At 42.3% G+C, this 27,819-nt stretch overlaps 1 protein-coding gene across 5 annotated transcripts; it reads left to right on the forward strand.

Annotated features, from left to right (window-relative positions):
* The first annotated feature begins 527 nt into the window (after positions 1-527).
* Positions 528-27,819, forward strand: Kiaa0895 (KIAA0895 ortholog). 5 transcript variants are annotated; one of them, XM_048339467.1, is made up of 8 exons: positions 528-797; positions 11,475-11,771; positions 11,865-12,163; positions 21,500-21,643; positions 22,543-22,675; positions 23,689-23,994; positions 25,293-25,390; positions 27,356-27,819. In XM_048339467.1, exons 1-8 carry the CDS (start codon positions 773-775, stop codon positions 27,512-27,514), a joined length of 1,461 nt encoding a protein of 486 aa, XP_048195424.1. In that variant the 5' UTR covers positions 528-772; the 3' UTR covers positions 27,515-27,819. The 5 variants fall into 5 exon arrangements, with proteins under 5 accessions (XP_048195424.1, XP_048195423.1, XP_048195426.1 ...); XM_048339466.1 differs by having other exon boundaries at positions 11,475-12,163; XM_048339469.1 differs by lacking the exon at positions 11,475-11,771.

The following is a 27,819-nucleotide window of genomic DNA, read 5'->3' on the forward strand; positions in this document are numbered from 1 at the left end:
TTCAGTTTGTATGTTCAGGGAAAAAGCAGTATCCATAGGGTTAGGTGTGCACCATGGTTTCAGATAACCACGAGAAGGTCTCCCTGGTGGATAAAGGGAATACTGCAATAAACTGAAAAATAACAGCTCCAACAAGTGGCACAATTACAAGTTTAAAAATCTGTAGTTTGAATGCAAGGAGAGAATGCTGGAAGGCTATCAACTGATGTTTTTCTGGATCTCCCATCCTTACTCTGATGGGCTTCACCTGAAGTTGTCGGGCTGTAACTTAAAGGAGACTGGGCATGCAATTTCACACCACTCACGCCAACGGAGTAAAGCTCCTCGAATTGAGTGCAGAACTGGGAATAGTCATTCAAATGCTTGGGTTCCCGAAGTCCGGGGCCTGCGCGGTGCACGCTGGGAGTTGTAGTTCCTCCCACTCCGAGCCCGTCCTCGGCCGTTCAGCGCCCCTAGTGGTGCGTGTGTTTGGCGCGGACGCAGCGCGCGAACGGAAAGCGGAGAGCGTTTCCTAGCAACGGGGAGCGGCGACGTCACGGTGGCGGTTCTGAGCGGCTCGGCCAGTGGGGCGCGGCGGAGTGCACCTCTGGGCCCGAGGGTGGAGGGAGCTGCTCGCAGCCCGGGACCGCTCTTCTCTGCCTGCCTGCCGTCCGTCCAGCCCCCGTCGCCCCGCCGACAGCGCCTTCCACTTGTCCCCGGCGCCCTCCGAGGCCGAGGCGGACGAGGCGGCGTCCGGCCTCGACCCCGCGCCCGCGGAATCCCGGGCGGGACCATGCTGGAGTCCATCCGTGTGACGGGTGAGTGCGGGGACGCAGCCGGCTCGGTCCTTGTCGGTGGGTGCGGGGCCCGGGAACGGGTGGGAACCTGCGCGATCCCGGGGTCCGTAGCGCGGCGGGGGTGTGACAGCGTCGGGCCGCTGTGGTGTGCGGTGCTAGGATAGCGGGGCGCCGCGGAGACCAGGACGGACGCACCCCGCACCGCACCACCCCGCACGGCCCTGCTCCGCCCCTCAGCTCCTCTCGGTGCGCCCCCCCGCCCCGCACCGCGTGGCCCCTCATCTCTCCGTGCGCCTCTCCTCCCCGTCGCGCCCTTCCCTGGACCACCACCACCACCAGCAGCACGGTCCTGCACCGCACCTTATCTCCTCTTGGTGGGCCTCTCCTCCCTGCACCGCTTCCGCGCACCGCACGGACCACACTGCTGGGAGAACTTGGGTGCCCCTTTGTGCTTCATCTCAGGTCACTGTAAATTGGCTTTAAGTTATGTAAAGCTTTAAACCTTTGAAAGTTTACTTGCCTTTCGTTATTTTTAAATAGGTATTGTATCTTTTGAAAGTCTGATATATTAGAATAATTTCCTAGGTCATTTGATTCTGCAGGAAAACATTCCTGCAAGACAGATTTCATAATGAAAACCTAATCTTCAAACGATGTCAAGACATTGCAGTAGCAGTAGACTAATTTCCTGAGGTTTTAAATGGAAAAAGGAAATTTGAGTGCAGTGAAAATATTGATGATTTTAGTTATGTATATATATATATACATACATATATGGTATGTATATATATGTGGTTACCCTTCAGCTGCAGACGCAGGGTGTTAGAGGGAAATAATGGTAAGATTCTATCACAATGCATGTTACTAGATTTAGAAACCACTTGGCGCAAGATCATTTTTCCTGAGTATGATACTCATAGTAGAGAAAATATGATTAAAATACTATTAGTAACAAATTGAGTATTTTGATCAACTAGGCTGCCCTACAAAGTTGATCTGATATTTCAGTATGTAGTTAGTTGTAAGTTTGAATCTTTATTAATAGAAGTCCCCTCAAATAGAAGACCCATTCCCGTTTACTTAATTCTCTTCCCATAATTTAGTATTAGCACCCTTCTCAACCCAATTCTGTGTGTTGTATACCCTGACAGATAATTTAGCAGTGCATTTCTATCATTTAATATAAATCAAATATATTTCTATTTGAGTTCAAGCCCCTTTAACAATAATTGACCAAGGCAGTTTTCAAAATAGTTTCTCCATTTCTTTTACATAGTACTTGACTAATTAATTAGATAGCTGTAGGCCCTATGCTCAGTGTTGCATACCAGAATGCCAGTCTATACGGTGGAAAACTTTGTGAAGTGATGTTAGCTGGTGCCATGTCCTTCTCTTCCTGACTGTCTCTCACTGTTCCTCCATGTCCCAGGTATCCATATCCTTCTACTTAGTGGAAGAATCAATTGTGGTAAGGGTAGGTGTGGGAACAGGCTGCTTTTTTCTGCTTTAGAAATAGCTGTAAGTACATTCCAAACTGGTCATTTCATAGTCCCAAGATGAAGCAAGTAAATGCTTCTGAAATCACTTCCTATGTAATATTCTTCGCTTTTGACTTAGAAGTTAATATAGTCTAAATTTGGCAGAATTGCTGTTTAGAGGAGTAAGATGAAAGACATATAAACTGTACACAGGCAGCTTGGAAATGAAGCAGATAAACAATAAAGGTTTCTTTGCTCTCCCTCTTTTCCTTTCTCCCTCTTTTCCTCCTTCCCTCCTTTTCTCCCATCCTTTCTTCTTATTGTCAATCATCAATCCTGGGGCCTGAACTCTGGGTCTGGGTGCTGTTCTTGAGGTTTTTTTGTTTTGTTTTGGTTTGGTTTTTGCTCAAGGAGAGCACTCTCCCACTTGAGCCACAGCTGCACTTCTGGCTTGAGTAGTTTATTAGAGATAAGAGTCTCATGGAATTTACTGCCTCAGCTGGGTTCAGCTTGGATCTCAGCCTCCTGAGTAGCTAGGACTACAGATGTGAGCCACTGGTGCCAGGCCCTTTCTTTCTCTATCTCTCACTCTTTTTTCCTTTCCTTTCTCTTAATAGTGTTTCACTAAAGATGTGGACTACCATGCCAAGCTCGTTCTTACTGATTTATTTTCATTTCTTAAAATTAAAAAAATGTTTATTATATTGAAGTAGTTATACAAAGGAGTTTTCTATTCAACACATGAGTTTTTGAGTACAATACATCTTGATCAATGTCACTGCTTCCATCGTTCTCTAATCTCTCCCACCCCACTTATCCCCTCATTCATTCATTCATTTTTAGGACATTTTGGCAGTCCTAGGGTTTGAACTCAGGGTCTTTCACTTGCTCAGCTGATGTAATCCTGCTGAGATACACTTTTAGCCCTGTTTTGTGCTAGTTGTTTTTTAGTTAGGGTCATTTTCTGCTCAGGCACACACATGAGCCAGGATGCACCTACTTTTAAGGCTTCCCACCTGTCATTTCTGGGATCACAGCAGGAGTCACTGTGTACATCTTTTTGCAGAGATGGGTCTCTCAGACTTTTCTTCTTAGGCTGGTCTCAAATACTGTCCTCTCAATATCAGGTAGTTGGTATTATGGGTGTGAGCTATGGGTATCTAATGCTCATAACCTTTTAGAGTGTATTACACCAAAGCCACTAAAATGTGGGTTCTTAAATGAAGAGTTACTTTATAGCAATACTAAATTTACATTGGAAATATAAATTAATATTCAGAATGTTCCCTCATTCACATTATTCCATGTGTGTTTCTATAGGAGTGGAATATTATGTTGAAAATAATGTATTTCCTGCATTTAACATAATGTTGATTTTTTTGAAATCCCCACACCAACACTGTGAAGTAGTGTCATCCCAGTTTTACAGGTAAGGAAAAGAGAGCACGGAGGCGTGAGGTGACTTGGTTGTCACAGCATGGCTAAGCAGAGCCAAAACTTGAGCCAGACAAAGCCACAGTTTTAGCTGCTAGGAAAGGCAGCACACTGTTAAGAACATGTGCTGATTTGACACACAGAAACATTTCACTTTAGAGCAGGGTACTCTAGCACTGAGGAGGCAGAGGGAGGAGCATCATGGGTTTGAGGTCAGCCTCAGATACATAATGAGACTCTTTTCTCTAAAAAATAAAAAAAAATTCCCAAAAGGATTGCATTTCAGTATCAGCATTACGTTATGTGTTAGCTTACTTAAGATACTTACTTTTGCATTTTCATAGGCAAATATGTAAATGATTTCTGCCCCTGAGAACCATATTTTACTTGAATTTAAGTTTGTTTGAAAATTGAAAAGAAGGGTCCCTGGCATGAGGAATGGTAGAGTACTTGCCTGGCAGGTGTGAGCCCTGGGCCCCATCCCCAACACTGAGGAAACAAAATCAGAATAGTAGTCACCTAATTTGGAGGGTGAATAATTCAGAAATATTGTACAATCCCCAGTTGGGGATTGGTAGGGAGCACAAGGATGATACACAATAGAGAGGTTTATTGTGAGCAAAACATAACATAGGCACATTTGAAATACATTTTATAAAAAAGAAGATATGTACTTCATTTATTGATTGACAGTCAGTTGGAAGTCACCTAATACACTGTCACGCCAATTTGTGATTTCCTACTGGCCCATTTTGTTTGTGATGTGAGAATAATGGGCCATCTAGAAATGAGTCCCCTTTGTAACAAAGGTAGATGCTCAAAAATCCTGGAGACAGACATCTTCTTAAGGCTAGCATTGAGTTTGTAGATATGTCACCATTGCCCAGAACAAGATGGATGTCTCTAGCACCCAATGGGCAACTTGATACCTCCTCCCAGTTTAATAACCCTTCCTCAATATTCTGATTGCTAATACCATAGACTAGTGGTGCTATTTCTGAGTGGCATATGAATGGAATTATACAGTGCATACTCTTGGATCTGACTTTGTTTGCTCAGCACTACCTGAGATTCAGCAGTGTTCATTGTTTTTCATTGCAGTGTAGTATTCTGTTGTATTAATGTACCACAATGATAGACATTATATCATGTGAGAGTTTTTTCAAATGTAATTTTATTGTTATTATTAAGGTGGTATAAATAGGGGTTATCATTTCACAGTTCAGCTAATGCATACATTGCTCTTTTAGATAATGTCACCTCTTCACTTTTCCCCAGTTTTCCCCTGCCACCCCTTTCCATATGTTGCATAGTTTATTTTCCACATAGTGTGTACCGGACACCATGATTGTATTTGTTCACTCTTCCTCCTATATCGTTTGAGTTTTAATAGCATACTTAAGGGGAGAAACACTTTATAAAATTAAGGGGCTTATCTTATTTGGAAATTGTATTTTATTTTGCCCTCTCTTTGCAATTAAGTAACTTACTGTTTTGTGATGTAGATTGTCCAATTTTATAAGGATTAGTCACATGGAAGTTACATTTTAGGCTGGGGGTATACTTACGTGGTAGAGCACCTGCTTAGCATGCTCAAAAACCTGGGCTCAATCCTCAGAACCACTGCCTTTCTCTATCCCAGGCTAGTATCTAGACCAGAATTTGTTGACTAGTGTTTTTCCACCAGGATTTGTTCCTAGTGATCTACCTTTCAGCCAAGGAACTCATAAATACTATGAAAACTCACCTCCCTCCAGATGTGAAACACTGGGTTTAGTGAACAGTGTCCCTTGTCTCCGTTCTTTTCAGAGGAACAAGGGGCACCAATGTTTTTAGTGATTAGACTGCTGTTACAGAGAGGGTAGTGGAACGGTTAGGAGTGGTGGCATGAATCCTGGCATCTTTTTATTCTCTTCCAAGCTTTCATTGTGTCCACTTCCATCTATTCACAACAAGTTGAGAATTAATTTTAATAGTACGATTTACTTTTTCCCGAGTATAGGTATCGTGAGGCAAATAATTTTCTTTGGTCACAATTTATTTGCTCCCAGATTTTAGTGAAACTGATTGCAGATGGCTAAAGTGATACATGTGTTTATAGTGTTTAATTGTCTACCACCCAGTGTAAGAAATTATTTTTTAATTGCCTTATTACTTTTCTTGGGGAAAGTGAATTACACTTCCTCCAAAGAAATCTGCATAGGTTTAAAAAAGTTGTAATTTTTCAGGGAAAGGAGTAGGGGGCTCTTGAATAAGTTGTTTTTAAAACTGGGAATCTTAGGAGGTTTTTATTCTATTCCCTCTGTATGTTCAAATGCATTATTCACAAACAATAGCACTTAATAGTATTCGGTATTATGCAAGGGAAATGCAATAAGCGTGGTTGAGAAATAAACAATCGGTGTGGAAGACTTGCATGAGGGGCCATGCTCCCCATGTCTGGCCCACGGAGGGGGGGGTAACATTTGGCAGGGTTGGCCTGTGAACCACCTGCATTGGCACCAGGAAGCTTCTCTGGGCAGCAGATGGAGCGCAGCCTCCAGTAGTGTGCTGGCAAGGTAGCTGAAGTGCCTCAGTACTTGAGGAGAAGGTCTTTCCAGCTCCCCTCTGCCCCTTCTCCTCTGTGAGGCTCCTAGGAAGGTGGTTTTAGGACCTGGTTAAAAATAACCCTGAACTATGGAGGTTGTATGAGATGTGGAAAGGATAAATTTGGAGGTTAATTGTGCTTTATAACAATACGGAATAAGATCTCCTCTTTGGTCATAACAGTACTGTAAGTCTTCAAGATCAAATGCTTTAAAAATAACATGTATTTATTGAACTGAGGGTTCGTACTACTGCCTGCCTATTTTGCTCAAGGCTAGCACTCTACTACTTGAGCCACAGCTCCACTTCTGCTTCTTGCAGATCTTGGCTATTCGATACTGGACCAAATACTTTTTCATTGAATATTCAACTTTTAGAAACCAATTTCCATTGGTTTTTATTTGGTGTACCTTTTCCCTTTTTCCCCTTTTCTGGCTGGTCTTCGTCTCTATACTACTTCCCTAAGACCTGTGTTAGTTTACCCTTATTCTTTTTTTTTTTTTTTGGCCAGTCCTGGGCCTTGGACTCAGGGCCTGAGCACTGTCCCTGGCTTCTTCCCGCTCAAGGCTAGCACTCTGCCACTTGAACCACAGCGCCGCTTCTGGCCGTTTTCTGTATATGTGGTGCTGGGGAATCGAACCTAGGGCCTCGTGTATCCGAGGCAGGCACTCTTGCCACTAGGCTATATCCCCAACCCCGACCCTTATTCTTAACACAGTTCTTTTGCAGTCTCTCCGTGTCCATTTTAGTCTTCTTTCACTATCCTCTCATCTTCTAAACTTGTATCATTTTAGGGGTGCCGACATTCTTCTTAGGATGCAGCCTGGGTCCCCTTGTTCTTAGCCATCTTGTCTTGCCTGCCAAGTTTTGACTATCACTTGGTGACACTTAAGTCTGCAGCTCCTGAGAAACAGGAGCAGCCAGACTGTAATGAACCTCTTATTCTTGGCTGATTGAATCTTCCACATCTTTAAAGGACTCCTTGTGCAGACCACCTTCAATATAACCCTGCTCAATGCCATACAACTCACCTTCAATATGACATTGCGTAATGCTGTTCCATCAGTCAACCTGCATATACAGGAGACTCATTGAGCCCCTGTGAGTGTATACTTTGATACTGGCTTTCAGACACCAGGATTCAAATGTGACATGCTATCCAAAGAAACATTGGTAACAGGACATTTAGGTATCATGTGTGTTTGGATTGTTCATTTTCTCCCTTTGACCTGAAACTGCTCCTTCATCCTAACACTATGATTTCTGGGCTCTAGAAACTAACATTTAGAACAGGGCTTCTCTTCTTGGCACCATCACATTTGAGGGTGAACAGCTTTGTGTGGTGGTGATTGTCCTATGAAGGACATTAGCATGGTTCCCAGCCTCTGCCCATACATGCCAGTAGCCCCTTCCCAGGGTGACCCAATGGTGTCTAGATACTTACTAGTGTCACCTGCAGTTGAGAACCACTGGCCTAGGAGCTTTCTTCTGTGTTTATACAGAACTTTCCTCATAGAAACAGAGCAACAGTTTATCTCAGATGGTATGAGAATGACACATTGTGTGTGTAGGTATTCAGTGGACATCTACTGATGGGATTTGGGGGCTTCTCCAAGTCACTTCTCAGAAGTGACCTGAGTGCTCTAAATGTTCATCTGAGTCCCTTTATGGCACTCTTCTGTCTCTGAACTCTAGACGGTTGCTCTGTTGCCATTTGTCATACATGCTTGGATTAGTTGACTATAGGCAGGAACAATATGTTTATACAGAGCTGTTTATATATGTATATGTATATATATATTCATCAGAGCCATGTGCCAATGTATTGTATACATTTTCTTTTTTTCTTTTTTCTTTTCTTTTTTTTTTTTTTTTTTTTTTTTTTTGCTAGTCCTGAGCCTTGGACTTGGCCTGAGCACTATCCCTGGCTTCTTTTTGCTCAAGGCTAACACTCTACCACTTGAGCCACAGCGCCATTTCTGGCTTTTTCTGTTTATGTGGCGCTGAGGAATTGACCCAGGGCTTCATGCATGCAAGGCAAGCACACTACCATTAAGCCACATTCCCAGCCCTATTGTAGACATTTTCAAATGAAGATTCAAACTTGATAGTAGTTCCTGACAGTAGATCACGTGATTTTCAACCTGTCTAAAGTGTGTAAGATCTGAAGATAAGGCTGTCTTTTCCTATGCCTTACCTGTCATAGGTCTGTGTTATAATCACACTTTTTGTCAAACTTGTCCAGAAAAAGCTTTCTTTAGCCTTAACCTTGTAGCCTAGAATTAAGAAAATCCACCGATTATTAGCGAATATCATTACTGAAGCAGGCTTAACCCTAATCATCTCATCTGCATAATCCTAAAGATGGCTTTCAAGCATTGTTCTTCTTTTACCAATAATCACCTGTATATAAAATGCCAAGACTGTCAACATGGCACCTATCTTGGATGTTACTTTGATATTAATAATATTAAAATATATTCTTCTGAAATTCATATTCCTTGGTATAGAGTGGGATATGCAGATTGCTTATATGTATTATCTCATACCTATATTAGCCTTTGATCATCTAAAAATGATTTGAAGCTGAGGATTTTATTTTCTGGTGATATGGTACAGAGGATCAAAGCCAGTGCCCCATGCTTGCTAGGCAGGTGCTGTACCAAATTAGCCATACTTTCCCAGCTTTTTTGTTGTCTTAGTTGTTTTCAAATAGGGTCTCACTTTAAGCCTGGGGGCCTACTGCAGTACTCTTGCTTGTGTTACTTTGGGTCTCTGGGGATGACAAGTGCACATCATTGGCACCCTGATGTTGTGCTTCCCCTGGGGCTGGGATAACAAGCACATGCCATTGTGCCTTCCTATTTGTTGTGATGGACTTTCTGCTTGGTTGCCCTTGAACTTTGATCCTTCGATCTCTGCCTTCTAAGTAGTTAGTATTACAGGCTTAAGCCACCTCACCATTCCTGGCTTTTTAAAAAAGTATTTTAATTGTTATTATAAAAGGTGATACATAGAGAGGTTACAGTTACATAAGTCAGGTAAAGAGTTTTTTCTTTTCAGATAGTGTCAACCCTCCCCTCCCAGTTTTTCTTTCCCTTTTCTACTTACAAGTTGTATAGTTCATTTTTAACTCAGTGGCTAGTGAGTACCATTGTTGCATTTATTCACCCTGTGTTCTCACATTTCTGTGCCCCACCTTACTCTCCCAGATACAGATAAATGAACAAATAAGATAAAGACAAAAGAAAACAAAAAAGCAACAAAATTAAATAAAACTTTTTCTATTTTTTGTTGTTTTGTTTTTAATAATTATTTATTGTCAGAGTGGTGTACAGAGGGGTGTTACAGTTTCATACATAGGCCATGGGTACATTTCTTGTACTATTTGTTACTTCTTCCCTCTTTCCTCCCTCCTTCCTCCCCTCTCTCCTCTCCCCCCATGAATTGTTCAGTTGGTTTACACCAAATGGTTTTGCAAGTATTGCTTTTGGAGTAGTTTGTCTTTTTATCTGTTGTCTCTTTGATTTTAATATTCCCTTTCCCTTCCCTAGTTCTAATACCATTATATACATTATCCAGGGTACTCAGATGAGATACAGTGATAGTACAGGGACAACCACAGGAAGGGGATACAAGAGGATCATCAACAAAAGAAGCTATGGTTTCACATGACATGTTGAAAGTAATTACAACAGTGATATAACAGTCGTTTCCATAACATGGAGTTCATTTCACTTAGCATCATCTTATGTGTTCATAAGGGCATAGCTATTGGGCTCTTGTGATCCTCTGCTGTGACTAGCCAAAACCTGTGCTAATTATTCTACCCTACTTCTTTGTTGGTGGGAATGTAAACTTGTTTAGCCACTCTGGAAAGTGGTATGGAGATTCCTCACAAGGCTAAACATGGAGCTCCCCTATGACCCAGTAACCCCACTTTTGGGCATCTACCCAAAAGATTACAAACAAGAACACACTAAACAAGACAAACAAGAACACACTAAAGCCACCAGCACAACAATGTTCATCACAGCACAATTTGTCATTGCTAAAACTTGGAACCAACCCAGACGCCTCTCACTAGATGAATTGATCAGGAAAATGTGGTACATATACACAATAGAATTTTATGCCTCTATCAGAAAGAATGACATTGCTCCATTTGTAAGGAAATGGAAGGACTTGGAAAAATTTATACTAAGTGAAGTGAGCCAGACCCAAAGAAACATGGACTTTTTTTTTCTATTTCATGGAGTTCATTTCAATAGATATTTTATATGTTCAGAGTCACATAGGCATTGCACCTTTGTGTTCCTCTCCTAAAAGCATCCTTCTTTGGTCTCACAGTGTGTGAATGTCTGGATTCCTGTGTAATTTATCATGCCCTTCTCTGTATTTTATTTTATTTTATTTATTTTTTTTGGCCAGTCCTGGGGCTTGGACTCAGGGCCTGAGCACTGTCCCTGGCTTCTTTTTGCTCAAGGCTAGCACTCTGCCACTTGAGCCACAGCGCCCCTTCTGGCCATTTTCTGTATATGTGGTGCTGGGGAATTGAACCCAGGGCCTCATGTATAGGAGGCAAGCACTCTTGCCACTAGGCCATATCCCCAGCCCCCCTCTCTGTATTTTAGATTTAGTTTCTGCATATATGAAAAAGCATGCTCCATTTGTAATCTCTAAGCTTTGCTTACCCCCCTTAACATGATGTGTTCTAGGTGCATCCATTTCCCTGAAAATATATAATACCCTTTCTAATGCATGCATGCCTGGATGATGATGATGATGATGATGATAATAATGATGATGATGATGATGATGATGATTGTGCTAGTCCTGTGGCTTGAACTTAGGGCTGGTTTGTTTGAGACAGGATCTCACTGGGTAGCCCAAGCTGATCTTGAATTTAGCATCCTCCTTTCTCTGGTGCTGAGATTACAGGTGTACACTACCATGCCTGGCTGGAGCTGAGGATTTTAATAAATAAAATAATTTAATAAATAATTTAACAGAGGTTTCAGCATGTCTTCCATACCAAAGTTTAATTATATGTCCTTTTAGTATTTGAAGTACCATTTCTCTAGATTATTATAAAAATATAAAGCTTAAAGAGCCTTCAGAGTACTTTCATATAATAAGCACTTTCCTTCATCTGGTATCTTTGTTATTTCTTTTGTTTTAATTTTGTTTACTAACACAGAAAAGCTTCACTGGCCTGAGCAAGAACTTGCTAAGAAGTCTGTTCTAAGTGCAGAAGAATCATTGATCTCTGACAGCAAGAGAAACTTTTCACCTTTATCCTGTGGAATTCTAAAGGACATTTTTACAACTGGTACAAGTAGTTACAACGTCCTGCTGCAGAGCAAAGAGGAGAAAAAACATTCCCACAAGTGGTCTTCCTCTACCCACTCCAAACGATGCAGAAAGCCTGGCAAATCACCTAGCTCCTCTTGTAGCAAAGATCCTCGCAGGGTGAAAGAGCCTGTGACAAGTGATGGTACTTGGTACTGCCTGGAGAGGCAGCCTTGTTTTTGTGTCACTGCTTCTGTGTCCAGTCCTGTGAGGCTCACAAATTCTATCTCTTTTACAGGAAGCAGCGTAGGACTGCCACCTAAAGCCAAAAATAAGGTCAAGCAGTACCATTCTGCCCCCCTTCCAAAGCCAAAGCAGCTGCAGCCTCAGCTGTCTAGAAGCTTCGAAAAAGGAGATGACTTTTCTGGGAAGAAATTTTGTATATTGACTGCTATAAAGCCAATCAACTTAGAGAAAGAAAAACTGAGGTTCTTCAAGTCGGATTTTACCTACAATCCTCAGTTTGAATATGCCAATTCTGCTCTGTCAAATGTGCTAGCCAAGCATGGCAATGCATCTAACAGGTTTCTCAAACAGGTAAAATACCACTTCGGTAGTTGTAGTTCATTATATGCAGCAAACCATTATCTACCATTGAAAAAAAGGCATTTGAAAGTTTCCAATTACTTATGTTACAACTCTCTCCCAGTCAGGACATGTAGATATGTGATTCAAAATCTCCAGGTGAGAGGCAGTTCCCACAGTGAAGCTGCTTTGCACTCATGACAGTGCATAAAGGCTATTGCAGAGGCTACACAGAAGCTACTCTACTATGATTGAGCCTCAGATTCTGGTTAGCAGCTCTGGCTTTGGAGTTGTGACTGGTTTTTCTAGCCCCTAGAAGGCCATTGGATAGCTCATGTTCCTGTTTCCTAGCTGATTTTTTTTTTTTTTTTTGGCCAGTCCTGGGCCTTGGACTCAGGGCCTGAGCACTGTCCCTGGCTTCTTCCCACTCAAGGCTAGCACTCTGCCACCTGAGCCACAGCGCCCCTTCTGGCCGTTTTCCATATATGTGGTGCTGGGGAATCGAACTGAGAGCTTCATGTGTAGGAGGCAAGTGCTCTTGCCACTAGGCCATATTCCCAGCCCCCTAGCTGATTTTTTAATTCCTTAGTTGGAGTATGTCATGTATGGTTCTTCCAAGCCAGTTCATTCTCAGCTTGCTTAGATTCCTTGCTTAGATAGGTTGGGGACTCACATGTAGTTCTTGGCCATGAACTTGTTAATGTTTTTCTAGAATTATTATCAGCTAATAAAGATTTAAACACACATTTGAAACAAAAATGAGGTTTAAAACTGGGCACCAGGGCTGGGATGTAGCTCAGTGGCAAAGCGCTTGCCTAGCAAGTGCAATGTCCTGGGTTTGATCCCCAGTACCAAAATAAATAAATAAATAAAACTGGGCACCAGTGGTTCAAGCCTATAATCCTAGCTACTTAGGAGGATGAGATCTGAGGATCATGGTTCAAAGCCAGCCTAGACAGGAGAGTTCCTGAGACTTACCTCCAGTTAACCACAAAAAAGCCAGAAGTGGAATTGCTGCTCAAGTGGTAGAGCACTAGTCTTGAGCACAAAAGCTTAGGGATAGCACCCACGTCCAGAGTTCAAACCCTAGGACTGACTGGGGGGAGATAATTAACTTGGTTTCAAGCCAGATGCCTGTGATTCATGCCTGTTAATTTTAGCTACTCATGAGGCTAAAATGTTCAGGATCTCAGTTTGAAGTTAGCCTTGGCAGAAGAGTTCTCTAGACTTCTTCTCCAAAATAACCACCATAAAACAAGTTTGGAGGTGTGACTCAAGTGTGGCGGTAAACCTAGCAAGCATGAGGCCCCAAGTTCAAACCCCAATTGTAAAAAAAAAAAAAAAAAAAAACCTTCAAGACTAGCAAATTGTGACATAAATGGTAAGAATAATACTTTCTAGTTTGTTCCATGTAGACCCTTAGCACACACTTTTCTATTTCCCAGGGATATAATAAACTTAAAAACTTTAAGTATTTGAGGATAAATTGGCTGATGGCTTACCTGTAACACAGAGACATAACATTAAAAAGGCATGTGATTAAAAGCTGATGTGATTAAATGAACTTTGAACAGGCTTTCCGAATCCATTCCACCTCAGGCTGGCTCTGTCCATGCTTGAAGTATGGTTGTAGGATAAGTGAAATGGCACAGTTTCATTTGCCTGTGCTGCCTTCCCTAGTTTAGCTTTGTGCTGATAGTATTTCTTGACCTTAGTGTTTTTTGTTATTGTAAATAGCACGGAATCTGACCAGTCTTTTAAAGTCATTCCATACACCTTATTTTAAGATTAGAAATAATTAAAAATAATTGATGGTTCATGCATATAATCCTAAAGGCTGAGTTGTGAGGATCACAGTTTAAAGCCAGCCTGGGCAGGAAAGTCTATGAGTCTCTTCGCTCCAATTAATTACCAAAAAGATGGAAGTGGAGTTGTGGCTCAAATGGTAGAGCATCAACCATGTGCAAAAAAGCTCACAGATAGCATCTAGGCCCTGAGTTTAAGCCCCACAATCCGCATGTGTGCATATGTACACACACACACACACACACACACACACACTAATTTTAAGCATTTATTTTTCTATTTTGTTGGAAGAAATCTCTTCTACAGATTTTTTTGCCTTTCAGTGAGCATTCTTTCACTTTTTTTAAATACTGTGCTGAGATTGTGCTAAAAATTAGATTGTGACTCGGAGATTTAGTAATATAAAGTTACATTTTTGATTGGCGTGGGCAGTTTTAAAATGGTGATTACACATTAGGCCTTATTACATCTCACATATGTAACACAGAATAAATAAAATACCTAGTTTCTGATACAGTGGCTGATACCTGTAATGCCAGTACCAGGGTGTGGATGCAGGAAGACAGTAAGGTAGAAGCCAGCCTTATCTGCATAATGAGATTTCTCTCCCCAAAGGCCCCCAAAACCAAACAACAACAACACAAAAGAAAACCACTCTAAAACAAAAGATAATTCCTAAAGAGGTTATTGTAATGGTTAAATGAGCTAAAAAAATTCGAACTGGAAGTAAAATACCTTCATTCATAAACCTTCTTGATATATAATTTCTTTGAGGGCAGGTTATAATTGTCCTAGAACGGATATAGTTTTGTATCTTTGCAGAGCTCAAACTGTCAGTAGCAGAGGGGAAGAGAAAGCAAATGTTTTCCGAATAATATCTCTCCCAGGGTGGCACAGTTTTGTGTTGAGCAAATCTCAAACTTCTCATGGGTACCCTGAAGTGATAAGGCTTTTGTTTGTTTAAGTTTCATATATCTCATAAAAGCCTTGTGTACTAGTTTGGAGAGGTGGAGTTATTTCTTAACTTACTGGCCAGAAAGATTTTCTTACAAATGGAAATACCCCAGTCAGATTGTATGTCCTTGGAAAGGAATTTCTGACCTTGATGACTCAGTGGAGGCTTTGTCGATTTGCCTTTGGAAACTGTTCCAGGTGCATCTTCAGGTGCTTATCTAACTGGGTCTTTCTGTCCTAGGAAACAGCTTGGATATCTGCTTGTCGGTCAGAGAACAGTATGCAGTGGTTTACAGTTGTCCAGCAGCACTCACATGCTCCTTTCCCACTCAACACAGAATGCAGAAAGGGACCAGGGGACCCCAAGGAATAGGCTCCCAGGGACATTTTCTTTCCTTGCTGGTATTTGATACTCATTGGAGGCATACTTTTATGTTTGAGATCTGTTTATTTACTGGTTTTACATGTATAGAATATAATGTTTTAGATACTTTGGTTTGTTAATTTTTATTATCTAATCCTGTCTATGGTTTATGTTATAGAAAACTGAGTATTAGCAAGGGTCTTTGTGCTGTTGTTGGGGGCTTCCAGTGGTTCACTCCCTACTACCTGTCATTGTATTTATCTGTCACTACAGGTTCATGTTTCTTGTTTGTCTTCACTGTATTGGCCTCCTTAATATGGGTGTGTGTTACTTCACTGTTCCAGAATCTGGCACAGTTCTTGGCACTGACTGACTTTCCCAGACACGGCTGAATTTCACCGTCTCTGATCCCTCTGTACTTTGACAGTATCATCCCCTTTGCCTGGAATGCCCTCTGTCCCCTCCAGTTCCTTACTTCCATTCACCATGTTCTGTGATCTCACAGTATCTTTTTTTTTTTTGGCCAGTCCTGGGCCTTGGACTCAGGGCCTGAGCACTGTCCCTGGCTTCTTCCCGCTCAAGGCTAGCACTCTGCCACTTGAGCCACAGCGCTGCTTCTGGCCGTTTTCTGTATATGTGGTGCTGGGGAATCGAACCTAGGGCCTCGTGTACCCGAGGCAGGCACTCTTGCCACTAGGCTATATCCCCAGCCCTCTCACAGTATCTTAACGTATACCTCCAGCCCAATATGGCTACATATCATTGCTCCCATTCTATGACAGGAGAGAAACTTAGATCCTAAAATACAGACTAGTTAGACACATGATAGGTGATCATAAAGATGAGTGGATGAATACATTTATGAATGTTAGATAAATGAATGGTCCTTTTTGCTGGGGTGTTAAGATTTATTGAAATGATTTTTAAACAGTGGGTCTAAACTTTGTGCCAGGGACCAAGATTAGCCTGCATATATGTTTTGTTTGGCTAGCATTCTGTTTCTTTTTTTTTTTTTTTTTGGCCAGTCCTGGGCCTTGGACTCAGGGCCTGAGCACTGTCCCTGGCTTCTTCCCGCTCAAGGCTAGCACTCTGCCACTTGAGCCACAGCGCCACTTCTGGCCATTTTCTGTATATGTGGTGCTGGGGAATCAAACCTAGGGCCTCGTGTATCCGAGGCAGGCACTCTTGCCACTAGGCTATATCCCCAGCCCCCTTCTTTTTTTTTTTTTTTAAATAGAATGTAAAGGTGCTCTTCTGTTGCTTCTCCTAGAAATCTTACAAGCAGAAGCTTTACATGTTGAATTGTTCTTGCAGTTGAAGGTATTTGACCACTGCTGCAGTCAGTGCCCCACTGTTCATGACTACAGTGCCTTGAATGGATCCCTAATGATCAGAGAGAGTAGTCACAAAGCTTTATAAACTAAACTTGCCAACAAGAGGCAAAATCCACCACAGAAAAGCTGGTTTAGTATTTGGAATTTTGCTTTTCATTTTAAAGATCTTAAAGAAATAGAATGTGTTTCCGGCTTATCTGCAGTGAGCTTTCTTGGACTGTTCTGAAAGATACTGCATAAGAAAAGAATCTATAGGTAGACTGAAAAACAAACTCTTTCATTCAACTCCAAGATTCGCCACATGTATTGTTATCATAATAAAGATTTCTAGAGCTGGGCACTGTTGGCTCATGCCTGTAATCCTACTTACTTAGGAGGCTGAGATCTGAGGATCAAGATTCAAAGGTCCTTGAGACTCTTATCTCCAATTAACCACCAGAAAACTGGAAGTGTGCTGTGGCTCAAGTGGTATTGCGTTAGCCTTGAGCTGAAGAGCTGAGGGACAGTGCCCAAGCCAAGAGTTCAAGCCCCATGACTGACAAAAAAAAGATTTGTAGCGTCTTTAACTTCATTTAAGCTAATGTTTTCCAAACTCATTTGGGTTTGGTACTATGTAGACCATCTTCCCCTCCTGAAACCATTTGTGCAACAATGGCTTAAAGAAAAAGACTAACCAGGTGTGGTACTAGATATCTGTAATCACAGTACTCAGGAGGCAGAAGCAGGAAGATCAAGAGTTCTAGGCCTGGCTATGCCACATAGAAAGACCCTCTCCGCCCCCCCCAAAAAAAAAGATTGGAGAAACACTAGTTTAAATAAAAAGAGAGCAAATCAGTCACCTCACATTCTAAAATTAAAACATAGAAGTCTTCTGTCAAAGCTTTAATAGTGCACAGTCATATTATATGTAGATTGCAAGGTATATCTCTCCCCCATACTGTCCTCACAGCCATGGGTGGTAAGGGGAACAAGGACTCCCATTTCCAGGAATGGGCAAAGGTAAGTGAGAGCCAGTGAGGCACTAAACAAAGAAAAATGAATGGGCAAAGGCAAGATATAGCCAGTGAGGGACTAAAGGAAGAAAGGTTAAAAGACATGCCTACAGTCCCAACTGCCAGTAAATGATGGGGCCCTAATGGGAAACCAGGTCTTCTAACTTCTAGTATTTCCTGTTGTGTCCTATCAGTGTCCCCATTGAGAGAAAACCACAGTTAAGGAAGGAGATAGTCGTAGCACATGACTGCTGAAGTGGCTTGTGATTTGATGGTCAGATTTCCAAATTGCTGAAGAGTAAACAAATCTGCTAGTAAACTGAAAGCAGACCATTTAGCAGAGTACTGAGATTTTTCAGCAAGGTGTATTATCCATTACAGTACTGAGCATCTTATACAGAGAAAGCATTCATTTTGTGGATTAATGGTTTGAATGTTTTATGTTTTATTGTTATTCTTTATTAAGATGTAATTCATACCACATGCCTGTGGCTTATTCGTGTAACCCTAGCTACTCAGTTGGTTAACATCTGAGAATTGCATTTTAAAGCCAGCCTGGGTAGAAAAGTATATGGGATGTTTATCACCAGTCACCTACAAAAAAACAGAAGTGGAGCTGTGGCTAAAGTGGTAGAGTGCTAGCCTTCAGCACAAAAGCTCAGGGACAGTGCTCAGGCCCTGAGTTCAAGCCCTAAGACAGGCATGCGCGCACACACACACACACCACCTAATTCATATGCCATACAACTCACCCATTTAAGAGTGTTCAGTCCACTGGGTTTTAATGTGTTTAGTGTAGCAGCTTTTTCTCACTAACAAGTACCTGAGACAAACAATTCAAGGAAGAAAGATATAGGTTGGCTCACAGTTTCAGAGGTCTCAATCTTGGCTCCGTCATTTGTGGGCTATTGACTGTGGCATAATCATGGCACAAGCTTCAGGCAGAGTATAGTTGCCTACTTCATGGTGGCCAGATACCAAGCAGTACAGAAACAGGCAGGGCCATGGCAAGCCCCAGGCATAGATCCCCCTACTTTTTCCAGCCAGACTCCACTAACCAGTTTCCAACATCTCCCCAAATAGCACCACCTGCTGGGAACAAAGGAGCCAGGGAGAGGACATTCCATATTAAAACTGTAGCACTTAGTTACATGATGATCATTACCTAATCCCAGAATGCCATCACCTCCAGAAGTTCTGTACCTATTGGCAATTACTCCCATTTTTTCCAAACACAATCTACTCTCCATATTCTGGACAGTTGATATAAATGGAACCCTAAATAGGTCATTTTATGGTTTTTTTATGACTGGCTTATGGAAATATACATGTTCTAGCAAGTACCAGTACTTTCTATTGCTGAATGATAACCTATATGTAGGTTAAAATGTATTTATCAGCCGGTAGGACATTTGGGTTATTAACACCCATTTCCTGTTGTGAATAAATGCTGCTATGAACACTTGATGCACATTTCTTTGTGCGCATCCGTTGTAGTTGCCTTGGCTCCTTCCTAGTGGTGGATTTTCTGGGACTATGGTCGACTCTGTTTAACCTTGGAGGATCAGCTCCACTGTGGTCCAGACTAACTCACTACTCTATTTTCCTACCAGCACTGGACACAGATTCCACACCTCCTCGTACAGTCTCGTTTTCATTTTTTCTACAGCTGGCCTGATGGGCATGAAATGGTATCTCATTGAGGCTTTTGATCTGTAGTCCAGGTTAGCTTCAAAATTGCCATCCTTCTGGCCTCAGCTTCTCTTATGCTTTGGCTACAAGCATGTACCACCCAGCTTTCAACTGATTTGTTTTTTAGCAAGAAATATTATCTTACTTGGTAATGCAGACCTTGGCCAAATGCTGAGATCGACACAAAGGAAAGATTCAGAATCAGACCTGCCTATAGAGGACCAGGACCAGGGCAGTGGGGATAGATGTTTGCAGATTAAGATGTTCCAGTTCTGGTGCAAGGAGTTAATGAAAAAACAAAACAACAAAAAGAAGACACATCCATCATGTGTAGTATTGTTAGCATCAAAAGGAAACTCTGTATGGTATGAATGGGGAAATCTGGGATGGACTTCATGGATGTGGGACATGACCATCTGCTTTATGAGCCAGCCTCAAGGACATGAGGTATGTCTGCTCTTTTCCTACCAGTAGTTTACTCTACCTAAAAACCTATGGAAAATCTCCAGGCTGCTGGTCTTTGGACCACGTTTGAATGGGAAATCGTTCAAAAAATAGTCTTGGAAGCTGGGTATGTTGACAATCCTAAGTACTTGGGAGGCAGAGGCAGAAGGGTGGCAAAGCTAGAGGAATTCTATCTCTAAAACAAAAATAGGAGCAAAGGGATTGAGGTATGGATCAGGTTGTAGAGCACTTACCTAATATGTATGAAGCCCTGGATTCAATGCCCAGTACCAGAGACAGAAACACAGAGACATAGAAAGATGTGTGTTCATTTTGGGAGCAGAAGCCAGGTAAAGCCTCTTAAAGCCATTTCCCTGTTATAATAATTTTTATACATGCCTACCTTATCAGTAATGTATGCTTTTCCAGTGGAATACATGTGTTGAATTATCCTTTGCAATATGCAGTTTTTCTATAAATTATATGTAAGGCATGTTATTCAAAGGGATGGTATTGATAAAGAATGGTAACACAGTAATTATGGTATCGGGTCCCAGACACCTTCTTCCACAAGGTCGACTAAGTTTTCTTAGTCATGGAATAGATGTTTCTATTATCACTCTGGTTTACAGAGGAGAAGGCTGGTCAGGCCTTAGAATTAGGAACATGCCTGCCGTGGCACAAAAGCCCGTGTGCAGCAGGTCCTGGGTTCATGCTCACGCTCCTCTTCTCCCAGGCATCCAGAGGCTTTACCGGTGTAGCAGCTTAGAAGAATCTCAGCTCAGGATGTCCAGTTCTAGAGCATTAACCGTATTATTTTTTTTAATTTATAAGTAGCAATCCAGAAACCAGTCTTAACATAATACATATATGATTTTCTACTCCTTTTGCAATCCATATAAGATACTTAGGCTTTCTATGTGCCTTTCCATAGATGCTAATGATTTGTATTTATTTCTCAATGTTTTTAGTCTTCCAGTCTGTATCTGTCTGTTAGGAGAAGACCCCAACCATTCTTATTCCTGTGCTGTGGCAATTTCTGAAGGAGGAAGTGTAGAGATCACCTACCCTGAGGGAAAGATCAAGGTGTCAGCCATGTTGAGACTGTTTTCTGTGAGGAGCCAGGCCAGTGACTTTAGAGATTGTCATAGAAGACCGAAGTGATTTTTTTGTTCAAATAATGATTGTGACTAGAGTTATGAGACCTCTTATGTTCTTCTGCTGAACCAGTTATGGTAGACCGCAGCCAGATTTGTGAAACAGAGTAGAAATTGTTGATGCTGGGACTGAAGGAATGGCTCAAGCGGTAGATTACCTGCCCATCAAGAGCAAGGTCCTGAGTTGAGACCCCAGTACTGCCAAAAAATATAAGATAAAACCATACAAAGCAAATTTTGGAAACTTAGAAAATGTGGCACTTGAGTTGCAATTCATTTTTTTTCCAGTCCTGGGGCTTGAACTCAGGGGTCTAGGCACTGTCCCTGAGCTTCTTTTGCACAAGGCTAGCACTCTACCACTTGAGCCAAAGCACCACTTCTGGGTTTTTCTGTTTATGTGGTAGTGAGGAATCTAACCCAGGGCTTCATGCATGCTAGGCAAGCACTCTACCACTAAGCCTCACTCCCAGCCCTGCAATTCATTTTGTTATCAATAAAGCTAGGCCAAGTCTTGATGAATAAGATCACCACTAGCTTATTACATATCTGTTCATTGCAAAGTAATAGGAGGCCATTTACTCTCATTATGTCTTTCTCTCTAACAGTCCATTCGTATTATGGAGCTGACTTTACAGAAATATGGAAGCTATGAGAAATTTGAACAAGCCACTGGTGGTAGCTTGCTGTCTAAGCCTCGGATCTGGAGTCATGTTAGGAAGTACATGATGAAGGAGGGCTGCCTGGGAGAGGTAGGCTGTGTGTGTGAACCTGAAGCCTGCCATGTCATACAAGCTTTGCCCCAAAGTACTCATTCAGTTAGTTATCGCAATTCTTATGAAACACTTTGAGGTCCCCTTGTACTTGAATCATCTTTATATGTTCAGTTTCTTTCTATCTCTCTATTTTGCTTACTACCACTCCTATATAGCATGTGGGATTGTGTGAATTACCTTTTGAAAATTGTCAATAAAGTCAGGTGCTGTGATGTGTGCCTATAATCCCATATCTGGGGAGGCTGAGGCAGGAAAATAATGAGTTTGAGGCTAGCCTAACTGGCATTGCAATACCTTGTATCAAAAAAAAAAAAAGAAGAAGAAGAAGAAGAGGAGGAGGAGGAGGAGGGAGGGAGGGAGGGGAGGGGAGAGGAGGGAGGGTTAGAGGGGGAAAGTGAGAGGGAAGTAGAAAGAATGAGGAAAGGGAGGGGAGGAGAGAGAAGGGGAGGGAGGGAGGGGCTGATGATCATGAGGTTGCTCCAGTGACCTGTTCTTATTAGTAATCATTCTTAGTCTCAGAGCCTTGGCTCTGGCATGGTGCAGAATTCTCTTTCCATGTCCTTTGCATTTATTCTCCTTTTTCATTATTAGAGCTAGGAAGTATATTTGAGAGACGGCAGAGATACAATTTTAAGTTCTCTGTCTTTCTCAGCACCACCATCTATTTTCTTCTATCCAATATCCAGTCAAAAGGTTCTTGAATTACCAAAGACCAAAATTGGGGTTCCAGGGAGTCAAGGTAGTTATAACAGAAAAAAAAAGTGTTACTTGATGGGCACACTGATTTCTGTGAAAGCTTCCTCCCCTTGTCTTTACATTTTGTTTTGTGTGTGTCTCTGTGCGTGCACACATGCGTGTTCCCTCCTGTTCCTTAGATTGTAGTTCATCTCACTGAAGACCTGCTTTCACGAGCTTCAATGACAGTAGTCAATGGATGTCCAACTCTGACCATCAATGTTTCAACGGCCCGGGAGCACTGGCTGGAGGGAATGCTGAGGCATGAGATAGGTAGGGACAGCACTTGGTTTACTCGGATGGAGTGTCAGGAATTACCCCCAAAGAAATGTTCTTTAGAATAATTTTTTTTAAGTTACCTGGACTCTTTTCAGAGTAGATTTATTTTGGTGGTACTACGGTTTGAACTCTCCTTCTTGAGCCCTGCTCTCAGCCCTTTTTTGCTCTGGTTATTTTGAGATAGAGCCCAGGCTGGCCCATGCAGCAGTCCTCCTGCATAAGCTTCCCTTCACAAATGCACACCACCACACCTAGCATGGTCTTCTCTCTGGGTCATAGACTTACACTATGAAGGGTTTTCCCATTTCTTTTGGACCTGTGGTGTGGAAGCACATCATAGTAGGAGCATGTGGGAGAACAAAGTCACAAATCAGTAATGATCCCAAAGAGAGAAAGAAAGATATGGGGGACCCCCTCATCCCATTATAGAGAACATATCCTCAGTTACCTAAAGACCCCTTTGCCCAGTCTCACCTGTCCCTTTCCCCCCTCTCCCCCTCACCCCTCTCTCTGCCAGGGTTTTTTTTTCTGTGTTTTTGAATTATTTTTTGAGACAGGGTCTTATTCAGCCTAGGTTAGACTCAATCTCATGAGCTTCCTGCTTTTTCCTCCCAAGTGCTAGGATTGTAGGCAATGAGCCACTATACCTGACTAAATTAATTAATTATGGTGCTGCAAATTGATTCTAGGGCCTTGCTGGTGCAAAGTAAATGCTCTTCCACTGAGCTCTATACCCCCCAGGCCCTTTAAGCCCAGCTCATTTTTAACATTTTATATTTACTTTTTAAGATTTTAATTAAGGACATAATTAGCAAGGATTAGAGCAAAGGGAGCATTAACCTCTCTTCTGCATTAGATGTGTTTTTTTTCCACCTCTTCAAACTTCCCCCACCTCCCAGTAGAGTGAAGCTAGGGACCCAGCCTTCACCCCACGTGGACCTTGGGGCTTTTTCTCGGGGGAGAAGACTCATGTGCTGCCTTTCGTGACTGCTGCCTCTTCTTCACAGGCACACATTATTTTCGAGGAATCAACAACCTTCAGCAGCCATGGGGCAGTTGGGTTGGACGTAAAAAACATGAGCTAAAGCCCAACAACCCTACAGAGGAGGGACTGGCGAGCATCCACAGTGTCCTGTTTAGAAAAGACCCCTTTCTGTGGAGGGCTGCCCTTCTCTACTACACTGTGTATCAAGCCAGCCAGATGTCATTCTGTGAACTCTTCGAAGACATTGGCAAGTTTGTCAAGGACCCTAACACCCGATGGGATTATTGTGTACGAGCCAAGAGGGGATGGACCGACACTTCCCAGCCCGGTAGGTATGCCCCCGGCTGGGTGAGCGGGACCTCAGGTTACCTCTTGAATGCCTGCGTCTGAGAACCTGCTCATCTGTAAAATCCTTTGTTACTTGAGGTCAGCACTAGACTTCCCAACTGTAGTCTCTCAGCTTTCTGTTTCTTTGATTTTGGAGACAAGGCTTCAACCCAGGTTGGCCTTGAACTCAGGACCCTTTTGCCTCAGCCTCTGGAGTACTGGGATGGCTGGCATGGCCACCATACATGGTAGCTGGTAAACATTTGGTCTGTTTTCACTTTTTGGCTGTATGAATAATGCTTCTGTGAGCATTACTGCATAAATCTGTATGTGGATATAGTTCCCTTTCTTCTAGACAATAGACCTAAGAGTAGAATTGTTTGACTAATATGGTGACTGGGTTCAACCTTTGGGGCCTGCCAGACTTTCCCAAAGTCACCACAGCTTTGTCCACCTCCTTGCCAATGCCTGTCTATTTTCAATTTTTCACTGGTTTCAGCTATCTTTACTTTGAAGCTACTGTCGTCGTCGTCGTCATCATCATCATCATCACACCCAGAGGATGTAGGGAGGTAGTTTGCTTTAATTTACCTGATGACAGGTGGAGTCTTTTTCATTTGCGTATGGACCATTTGTACATAGTTTTGTTTTTGTTGTTTCTGGTTTTTTGAGATAGTCATCATAGGTAGCCCAACCTCAAACTTGTGATCCTCTTGCCTCAGCTTCCCAAATCCTGTGAGTATGCATGTCTACCACCACACTTGGCTTGTATGTCTTGAGAACTATCTGCGTCATTTTTTATGTCCGTTTTTTAATTGGATTGTCTCCTGGACTTTTCCTGTTGGGCTGAGTAGCTAGGATTACAGGCCCAACCCAGTACCCTATAGAACACTGGGCGTGCCTGATTGTTTACAGTAAACCTTTTTATCAGGAATGATGTCATGAAGACAAATACAAATATATTTTGGCAAACTAGAAGTTATTAGCTATAGGACTGTTCCTGCATAAGAGAGAGCAGATTAGTACCTAATTTCCTGGTAGTTTTGTTTTTTTTTTGGCCAGTCCTGGGCCTTGGACTCAGGGCCTGAGCACTGTCCCTGGCTTCTTCCCGCTCAAGACTAGCACTCTGCCACTTGAGCCACAGCGCCACTTCTGGCCGTTTTCTGTATATGTGGTGCTGGGGAATCGAACCTAGGGCCTCGTGTATCCGAGGCAGGCACTCTTGCCACTAGGCTATATCCCCAGCCCTCCTGGTAGTTTTTTTAAACACCAGAAAGTAAACCCTGCTCTGTTCCCCAGGGTGCTTCAGTAAAGACCAAGTGTACTTGGACGGAACCCTCCAGATCCTCCGAAACAGGCGCTCTATAGACTTCTACCTGCTGACCGCCCTGGGAAAGGTGAGTGGGAGGAATGGCTCCAGACCCCAGGCCAGCATTGCTGTAGCCTGGTTCAGGAGTCAGTGAAACTCACATCACATCTGTTACATCACTGCTGTTCCACCAAGCTTTTCTGGGTGATCGAAAAAGGGAGAGAAAGCATGTTTCCATCATAGGCTGCAGGGCAGAGTTTCTTTGGAGTCGTAAGAGATAAGGAAGGAAATGAAAATTTTGGGCGTATGTATCATTTTCTTTTTACATTCATCTTAACTAAAAAGCATTTTAAAGTCAAGGTACAGCTGCACCACTTTCCCCTACAACAGCTTCCTCTAAGAATCAGGTGTTCTCTGACATGCCCATACAGTTTCTTAAATTCATCACTGATTGAGCATGAAACACTGAAAATGCAGCACAGACACCCAAGAAACTAAAAATAAAGTAGAAAAAAATAGGAATAAGAAAGAAATGCAACCATAACCCCACTGTAAATCGCCTTCACAGTAACAATAAGTGAATGAAAAAAAAAAAGAAACAACATACAGTCCTTCAAATTTCCCAAATTGTCTCCAAAATATCCCTTATAGCTCTTTTTTCTGTGATCCTGGATCAAATAAAATTTATGCATCATATTATAATCTTTATCTCTGTTAAAATGAAACAGTTCCCTATCCTATTCTTTTTAAAATGACATATTTAAGAGATGCAGTGGTTGTCTTGAAAGCTTCTGTGGCATGATTCTCAGGTTGCTTTATTTTCAGTGGTTTCAGTTAGCCCTTTTTAGTCCAGGACTCTGCAGAAGTAAGACATGTGTTCTACTCATCCCACAGAAAACATATGCCCTCTGCCAGAAATGATATCCTGGGCAAATCAGTTGACCGCAGATCCCTCCACTTTAAAAACATGTTTCCTCTGATGGATTAGAGAGTAATCTGTGAGGTGATATCTAAGAATCTGAGATTAGTTCTTTAATGAAGCTCCGATTCCTTTTAGTGGGAGATGTTATCTAGCAAGTAGTATCTAAACATGTCTTGAGACTGAAGTGCTGTTGCTTCTTGATAGTTTCAATGAGCAGATTATATTTTTTAGAAATCTTAAGGGCATTCCAATTCAAATGAGACTCCACAGGTATTTTTCACATGTTACCCCCATTGCATATTTGTATCTCTTTTTTTTTTAGATAAGAGCTTTGTTTCCTTTTACCTAGAGTTAGAGTTATACCTGGTTCTATGCGAAACTACCACAATAAAGGGTCACACAATTATTTTAACTTCACAGTGTATATAAAGTTATGTTTAGAGCCAGGTATGGTGATGCAAGCCTGTAATCCCAGCACTTAGGAAGCTGAGGCAGGGAGTACACGAGTTTATTAAGCCAGCCCAAGTTACATAGTGAGACCGTGTCTCAGTCTCCTCACTCCTCACTGAAGAAGTAATATCTATACCATAGTGTAGTCAGGTAAGCATACAGTGGCATTAATGTTTTGAAAACACCCAATGTACCTACCTTAACTTAAAGATTTAGTCAAGAGCTGAGTGCTCATGCTTGTGATCCTAGCTACTCAGGAGGCTGAGATCTGAGGATCTTGGCTCAAAGCCAGCCTGGGCAGGAAAGTCTGTGAGACTCTGATCTCCTGATTAACCACCAGAAAACCAAAAGTGATACTGTGGCTCAAGTGGTAGAACACTAGCCTTGAGCTGAAGAACTCAGGGACAGTGCCCAGATGCAGCTTTTGAGTCCCATGACTGACCAAAAAAAAAAAAAAAGATTTAGACAAGGGGATTCAGAGTTGGAGGCCATCATTGGTTGCATAGCTGAAGGCTAGCCTGAGGCACATGGAGAGACCTTTCCTCAACAAAACAAAGTTTGTGTGTGTGTGTGTGTGTGTGTGTAAAATGCACAGAAAATAAAGTGACTCCATGGAGAAGACACACTGCAGGCACAAAAGTGAGACTTGTAGTTGTGCTTTAAAATGACTCCCCTTTGCAGGTTTCCTATGAAGATGTGGATCGCTTAAGCGGACTGGCCGTTACCGACAAAATGCGCGTCCCTCACTTCCTGCAGGACCACAGTCGATACATGGAGCACTTGGAGAAGATCATGGAAGTGAACAAACTGACTGACACAGAACTGAAAGCCCTCATCTAGCAACCTGTGCTCTTGCAGACCCTGCCCAGCCACACTTCGTGTATGCCACCATCGAGGTACATTTGGTACCACCGATTCATAAAAGAAGAATGACTATTTGCTTGAGTTTTCTCAAGAATGGTCATCAGTATACAGATGAAACTTTAAGTTTAGTACAAACGTGAACCATTGGGAAATGGTTCTATACTTCTATAGGCCACAGGGAAAGTGCCTCCTGTCTTCGTCTCCAAGTCAGATGCAGTTTTCCTGCTTGCTTTCCGTGAGGCCTCATGAGGGAATGGGGTGATGAACTTTGGCCTGAGCAC

Source organism: Perognathus longimembris, chromosome 2 (assembly GCF_023159225.1).
Source record: "Perognathus longimembris pacificus isolate PPM17 chromosome 2, ASM2315922v1, whole genome shotgun sequence".
NCBI lineage: Eukaryota > Metazoa > Chordata > Mammalia > Rodentia > Heteromyidae > Perognathus > Perognathus longimembris.